Consider the following 7,737-nt stretch of genomic DNA (forward strand, 5'->3'; position numbering starts at 1 on the left):
ACTTCTTCGTCTTTAAGTCAGACTATTTGCAAATGAAAAGCTATTCTGTAAAAAATCGATATAATGTTTATGATATTTAAAAGCTGTTTACTTTATTTAGATAGTACCCCAGACAGTAATTATTTAATGTTTCTCTGTACTTCTCTGCTTTTCAAACTCAAACTGTTATATAAGGCCAAAACACACACACACACACACACACACACACACACACACACACACACACACACACACACACACACACACACACACACACACACACGGATATTCAGTTCTCTACACAAAGAATTTTGCAAGATAGCTATTAATGCACTTCATTTTATTGAACAAATAGCACTTAATTACAAGCATATAATACAATTCCTTTGTATGATTTAGCTCTATGTCTTTCTTGTGCAAAAGAAAGCATTAATTTGTGATTGCTGTCATCTACACCACAACATAATAAAGTACGCAGCATGATTAAATAAGCATTTTTCCAGGAATGTTATTTGGTTTTATGTCAGTTCAGATTCCTGTGGGATGAAAAGTCCATGCAGGTCCAAGTGAACACTTGCATTAACTGAGGCACGAGCGATCTCCTTCAAGGTCTTCGCGTCCAGCACCAACATAAATGGTGACTTTTTGGGATTGAGTGAGACCACAGATGACAAGATAACACCTAAACAGAAACCAAATGTTGCTATCTCCCACCTTTAATTCAGATGTATTCACAAGGTGTATTTGAGATGGTTTTACCGTCATCCTCATCCATTGCACCTGGTGATGCCACAAACTTTGGTTCAGATGGGAAGCAATCTTCTTCTGTCCATTCTAGGTGTGTTTTGGTATATGTGTCCAATTTTGCGATCTGCAAAGATGTAACCATAAAGATTACATTTGTATTCAAAATATTAGGGATGTAACTAAATAGATTATTTGGATTCGACAGATACAGGTACAGGTAAGATCAAAGGTATCTGTAATTGTGTGTTGTTGGGGTTTTTTTGTTGATGATGATGTTGTTGCTTTTTAACAAAACCAGCAAAACCAGAAACATAAATTCTCAGACTAGAAATATTTATTGATACTGGTATGCAACAGAAATGAAAGGGGTGAAAGCTGTCGGATATTAATATAAAATGTTCATTAACATGACGAATAACATTGCCCTATGTGATTATATTTTGAGATTTAAAGCCAGCTTTAAAAATATAGCATGGACACAGTCAATAGAAAGGTACCACAAGACAATAAGCAGTTCTGGTTTGTGGTCAATGACCAGATCTGTGGTCTCATTTATCAAGTGTGTATTAAAGCTAAGCATAAATGTTTCTACAGGCCAAATGAAGCAAAAAAAAAAATCCTTGTCAGATTTACAACATGCTCACAGGTGTGCATTAACGCCAGCTGACATTTTGTAAACTATATATACACAAAGTTTGACAGATAGTGTACAGCATTTATGTGCACATTACCTTGTTTTTTTGGCATGACCAGTCTATCATAGACCCATATAAATATTTGTACTTCTTTCCGTTGTATTTGTAGTTGATTTCAGGTAACTCTAAACCTGTAGAGAAGCCAGAGAGACTGTGCTGCACATCTGCTCTCCAAACATATTGCAAAATTGTATTACTGCTATTAATGTTTAAACCGGTTGACTAACGAAATGACTTAAAAACAAGTCAAATGTCATTCTAACCCTGAAACAGTGTCTCTGGAGTACAGTACAATGAACCGTCGCTCTGGAACACTGCTGTAGCTGATGTGTCCTCTAGTCTCACAAGGTTCTTGCCCAATGGATTTCCCTATAACGACAAAACAAAAACACTTCTTGACGAAACAAGTCTTAAATTAACAGTTCATTAAAAATACACATGCATATTATTATGGATGGTGATTACCTCGAGGTCGGCACATATAGGGATGACAAATCGCTTACAGATGGGTGGAGATAAAGCCTTACACATCTCAGAGAATTTCTCTGCTTGCTGCTTCATGTACTCTAAGTAGAAAAGGTCATAGAGACTGCTGTCTTTATATGTGATCAGGTCAAACACTATGTGGCCATCCTCCTCGTAGGCATTGATGTGATGGAAAACCACGAACGCATCCCCATAGAACTTCGTGTTCATCGCCACTCCTGTTTTCCTGTTGATTATGTGGAAGAGAGTCTGTGAGGAAGCAAACAAAAAAAGACAGATTACCACATGTAGCAGTGTTACGATATAGCAGTGGATAAAAATAGGAGAGTTGCATAATGAAGGGCAACCAATGTACTGTAAAACCTATGCCAACTCAAATATCTGGTTCAATGATCTCAAAAATTATTTATGGTTTGATTTACACGATATGTCTAACATTTAAGGGGTGTGATATTTTTAACATACGACACATTGCTGATACACTTGACACAAAACATTTGGAAGGAACCAAACACTAATTATCATTTTACAGTAAACACCATCCATACGGTGTTGCATGGTGGTGGTATCCTTGTGTTAATGGAATGCATTTCATCAACAGGAACTGGTCAGAAATGGATGTATCCAAGAAAGTAAGAACAAAATACAATACTAAATACATGCGTGTTCCAGTCTACAAGAAACGTTCCAATCGGACAATGACTCCTGATTATTAAGAATAATAATCTGGGGCAAGACTTCTGGGATATGTCTCTGTCTGCATGTAGTCCCAATGAAGTCTGATTAAGTTTCAGATAGTAAGATGACAAAATGTAGAGTTCAAGTTTAGGGTCATCTATGTGCAAAGCACTACATCATAGGACAATGATAATAACCACAATCCTCTCTAAACAAGGGATCGGTAAAAAAAAGTTTATATATATATATATAGCATTTAGGAGACGCCCTTATCCAGAGTGACTTACATGTTTTTTTATCTCATTTTTATACAACTGAGCAATTGAGGGTTAAGGGCCTTGCTCAAGGGCCCAGCAGTGGCAGCTTGGTGGATGTAGGAATCGAACTCACAACCTAGTTGGTAGACCAACACCTTAACCACTAGGCTACCACATCCCCATATATGTATATATATAGCATGAGTTAAAGGTTTTGCTTACAATATCATCTTGGTCAAAAAAGAGGCACTTGCCCCAGGTAACTCCTCTGAAGTAAGCTGTGGCCAGTTGGATGATGTCAAGCTTGAAGGGCTGCTCAACGAAGACTATGTAATTTTCTGTCATCCCAAAACTATGGAAATAGCTTGGGTAGAGTTTTGAGCGGAAAGGAAAGGAGCAAATCTGTTGCAGATTCTTCAGTGCGAGCTTTTTTTCTATAATATATAAATAAATATAATATATAAATTATTTTTTTTAAATAAAAACATTATATATTGAGTGGATGTCAGTCTTCAGTATCCATATGAGTGATTATGATACATGGTACATAAATGAGTGGTGTGTAGATTGTCACTGTCGAAACAACATTGGATACATAAATAATAAACCTGTGATTTAATAAACTGTCAATGATGCTGCTATAAAAGAAATACACTTTTTGTCCAGTTAGAATCAAGAAATCAATAGTACTATGCCATGAAATGGACTTCTAGCAAATTATTATACAGCCAGTTAATAACATACCTGTTTTGTCCTTTATATCTGATGTAGCAGGGACCTTGAAGATGACATATTTGGGTCCGCTCAGTGCCAGGATAGCGGTGCCCATGTTATATGTATTTCCCTCCTCATCATAGTGAGGGTGTGCTGTTGCCAGGTTCAAGGCAATATGGTTTCTGTAATCGATCTAAAAATGTTCAAAATACAAAAAAAAAGCATCATCCGATTCCAAGAAAAATCCAAGAAATTATAAAATTTGCACTTACTCTCCCAGTAGTGTCAAGAGTCACTGGGTTGATTTGGTTGATGAAGTTTACTTCTGATGAGGTGAAGTACTCATCTCCATATCTGATAATGTTCACAAGGTTATTGTCTGTAAAATCTGCAATGGTGTTGAGCATGTAGGTGAAGACTCTGAAAAAAGATTTGGGATTGTTATGGCAAATTAATCCATTTTATCTTGGCAAAAAAAAAAAAAAGTCTTCGATAAGGGATTGATTACTTTGAAAATATATTCTTGCAGGGATCGGGGTGTACCATTGTCCCAAATTCTGACACCACAATCCTGTTGGCAGTAATGTTTTTCATGTAAGTATCACTCCTGAGGAATTTGCTTCTGTAATATACATCCCCTGGTAAAAAAATAAAAGCCCAAAAATATATATAAAACCACACAGTGGCGCTTGTTACCAGAGAATACAGCAAATCTGTATAGGTATTGACCTACCGTGCTTAAAAGTGAAACTGTGAATAAGAGACATTCCATCAAACCAGTGATTATAGGACGTGTTCCCAATGGAGAAAAGGCCGGGTCCATTGCGTAGAAGTGTTCCCTGAAGCCATGGTGGGATTTCACCTTCATGAATACAAAACAGTCCATAGTAGTCAATACTAGTTCTTAATACTGAAAACTCCATGATTTGAGCACGATAAAATAAAACAAACTGAATTATGAAGTCTAATGATGCAGCATCTTCTCATCCGGCTTCATGATTAAAGTATACAAAAAGGGCAGGCTCAAACATGTACAAGTTCTATATGAAAACTACTTGTTTGGGAGAATTACATTTTATATATTATTCTAAAAAATATTTTAAAAAATAAAATAAATAAATTATATAGATATATATACATACATACATATATATATACACGTATATATACGTATATATATACGTATATATACGTATATATACATACACACACACATATATATATATATATATATATACTTTTTTTTATGAGCATATTGTTTCTTGGTGCATGTCTATATCGCAAATGTGTAATATTGATTAATTATTGAGCAGTCCACACATGTCGCATAAGCCGCTGTATTACAGTTGCATGAAAAACCCTTTTGTATACACAGGAGTGGTTCTGCCTACATGCCTCTCTGATCTTTTCACTGCTTGTTATATGAAATGAATAAAATGTTAACTGAATTATTTTAAGGCTTACCTGACACCTCTGCTTTGACTGTTTCTGGTGTCTCTGTGCCATTTCTGCAGAATATGCCTTCCATGGTGTGCACTGATTCTGCTGAGGTTGGCTGGAGCAGAGATTTATCACCATTTATCTTGTAACTTTGACCCTTATTACCTAAAATAAACAAGTCATCGACTGTTTGTTTCCTGAGTTGCTCGTTGCAGATTAAATACATAATTAAGTAGATCACAAACAGTATGCACACATGCAGGGGTGGAAAACATTGAGAAATCAAATCGAAGTAAAAATAGAGATGTGTCCAATGGGTCAATTGAAGATAATAAATGGACTTTGAAAGTGAATTTGAAACATTAAGTAATACTTATTTATTTAAAAGAAAATAGGTTTTTAATACTAAATGGTCATATTTTCATGTGAAATGTTCTTCAACATGTTTATTTTCTTTCATTGCCTAGGGAAGCAGTAACACACCTAATTTTGTATAAATCCTTCCTTACTCCAGAATACTGAGACCTTTTACTGAGGTAGGGCCAGGAACAGATACATTATTTGGCATGAATAGGTTATAACAGATGATGAATTGCCACAACACGATCATTTTTTTTTACTCACTATCCTCTATTAGGAACAGATGTACTCCTGTACATTCATGTAGATATCTAATCAGCCAATTATATGGCAGCAGCACAATATACAGAAGTAATGTTTTCCATCAAACATTAGAATCAAGAAAAAGTGTAATTACCTAAACCCCTTTAACCTTGATTTTATGCTGCTGCCACATCAATGTGTTTCTTGTGTTTCTAATAACACCTGTTTAACACACACACACACATATGTATGTATATGTATCATATATGTATGTATACACACACACACAAACACACACGTAGGGTCTACTCACTTTTGTTGGCAGTTATTTAGACAATAATGGATGTATGTTGATATCTGAGTAACAGTATATATATATATATATATATATATATATATATATATATATATATATATATATATATATATATATATATGTATATGTATGTATGTAGAGAGAGGGGAGAGAGAGAGAGAGAGAGGGAGAGATATGGAGTGGATCAACTGGGTAAAGAAAGATAGAAATAATGTTGCTGTTGTTGTTTGATTGATTTTAATGAAATTACATAATAGTACTCTGGTAATCCCCAATACGTAATCCCCAATAAGTAATCTCCAGTAATCTATCCCCAATATGTAATCTCCAATAAGTAATACCCAATAAATTATCCCCAATATGTAATACCTAATAAGTAATCCCCAATAAATTATCCCCAATATGTAATCCCCAATGAGTAATCCCAATAAGAGTACCACTGATGCCCTGTTATGGATGGTAGATAATGACCCACAGTGAACGCACAATCTGGGAGTATTTCAGCAGATCTAATGTCTCTGACTCAGCTGTTACTGTTACTTACGACATTTGCTGCTGTTCTGGGATCCACCAAAATAAAAAATATAAATAAATAAACTAAGAACTGAACGGCTACATTATATGTGTCTGTCAAACAGAGCGCTGATAGACCATTTATACTTATATTAATTATATAATAATATAACCACACGTTAAATTACACTGTCACTACACCAGTGACGTCATTACCAGTTAGCCACAAGTTGCTATCTTACTAAGTAGCGATGCTACTAACTTAACTACATTTTTTTGGTCGTTTGCCAATAACTGAACAAATTGAAAAACGTGTAGCTTTTTCAGTAACGAGCTACTTTCACCAAGTAAACGACAAAACGCTAAACTTTCCCACTGCATCTCGTTATAGGACCCTCGAATGATCACGACATCATTAACTACGTGCTCGAGGCGGAGTTGTGTTATGGAAAGCCAAAAGGGCCGTATAAAAACCAAAATGCTGTTTTTTGAATGAAATTATAGGTGCAATAGTAAATTTTTGTTCACTTATACAAATAACCTTCAAAGTATGTACAGTTAAGCTGTGTTAAAAGACAACGTTTACTAAGTTGTTATTAAGATTATATAAATAAAAAACATCACAATTTATTGGCATGACTTTGATTGAAAACACCTGACTTTAATTTCACCTTCAGGTTAACTGTTAATCATAGAGTTTCATATTCTTCTGCCACAAATATGTATTAATGGATAAATTATCCTGAATAAATACATGACTAAGTATTATATTTTTGTCTCGTATTCATCTGAGTTCGCTTCTAGTTTTGGAACTTCTAATGAAACATCTGAGTATGTTTTTTTAATGTAAACACTCATTCCATTCCATTTCTTGGATTTAATAACGAAAATAATAAGACAACACATGATACATTTCTTAATGATGCATTCGGCTATCTATCCAGTCATTTCCACTGATCACTAACCTCTGCCGCAGAGGCTCTGCGATATTTAACGACATCTGCAAACCATGTGTGAGTCCATGCTGAGTCACACAATTCTACTTACTTTGGTCCTTGGACAGTACTTTATATATGTGCCATACTGTATGTTTTGTCCAATAGCAGTCAAGGTCTATTTTGTAGAAAGTCAATAATAGTTTTACTTGTGTAAAAGTATTGCTGGGTTCCTTTCGATGCCTCAGCTATTGGACATCAAAATTAAAGGTTACGGTTTCTTCATCACAAACCAAGTAAACAATTTTAAGTCCCACTTGTAATAATGATATTTATATTCTATAGTGATATTTAGTAATAATCTTTTTGCTTAC

General features: G+C 34.9%; 1 protein-coding gene across 2 annotated transcripts; it reads right to left on the reverse strand.

Moving 5' to 3' along the window:
* Window positions 1-302: 302 nt before the first annotated feature.
* On the reverse strand, window positions 303-6,807 carry bco1l (beta-carotene oxygenase 1, like). 2 transcript variants are annotated; one of them, XM_027153029.2, is made up of 12 exons: window positions 6,460-6,807; window positions 5,021-5,161; window positions 4,290-4,418; window positions 4,065-4,194; window positions 3,829-3,976; window positions 3,587-3,749; window positions 3,065-3,276; window positions 1,887-2,156; window positions 1,685-1,790; window positions 1,458-1,552; window positions 739-850; window positions 303-661 (listed from the first exon to the last, which is right to left on the reverse strand). In XM_027153029.2, exons 2-12 carry the CDS (start codon window positions 5,082-5,084, stop codon window positions 498-500), a joined length of 1,593 nt encoding a protein of 530 aa, XP_027008830.1. In that variant the 5' UTR covers window positions 5,085-5,161; window positions 6,460-6,807; the 3' UTR covers window positions 303-497. The 2 variants fall into 2 exon arrangements, with proteins under 2 accessions (XP_027008830.1, XP_027008831.1); XM_027153030.2 differs by lacking the exons at window positions 5,021-5,161; window positions 6,460-6,807 and having other exon boundaries at window positions 4,065-4,127; window positions 4,290-4,420.
* Window positions 6,808-7,737: the final 930 nt, after the last annotated feature.

The sequence above is a fragment of the Tachysurus fulvidraco genome, chromosome 2 (genome assembly GCF_022655615.1).
Source record: "Tachysurus fulvidraco isolate hzauxx_2018 chromosome 2, HZAU_PFXX_2.0, whole genome shotgun sequence".
Taxonomy (NCBI): domain Eukaryota; kingdom Metazoa; phylum Chordata; class Actinopteri; order Siluriformes; family Bagridae; genus Tachysurus; species Tachysurus fulvidraco.

Coding starts and splice junctions, on each gene's coding strand:
- bco1l (XM_027153029.2), bottom strand. CDS start 5,084: ATGGAAGGCATATTCTGCAGAAATGGCACAGAGACACCAGAAACAGTC. Junction 1,553..1,684: donor TCCAGAGACACTGTTTCAGG/GTTAGAATGACA, acceptor GCTTCTCTACAG/GTTTAGAGTTACCTGAAATC. Junction 662..738: donor TGCAATGGATGAGGATGACG/GTAAAACCATCT, acceptor GTTTCTGTTTAG/GTGTTATCTTGTCATCTGTG.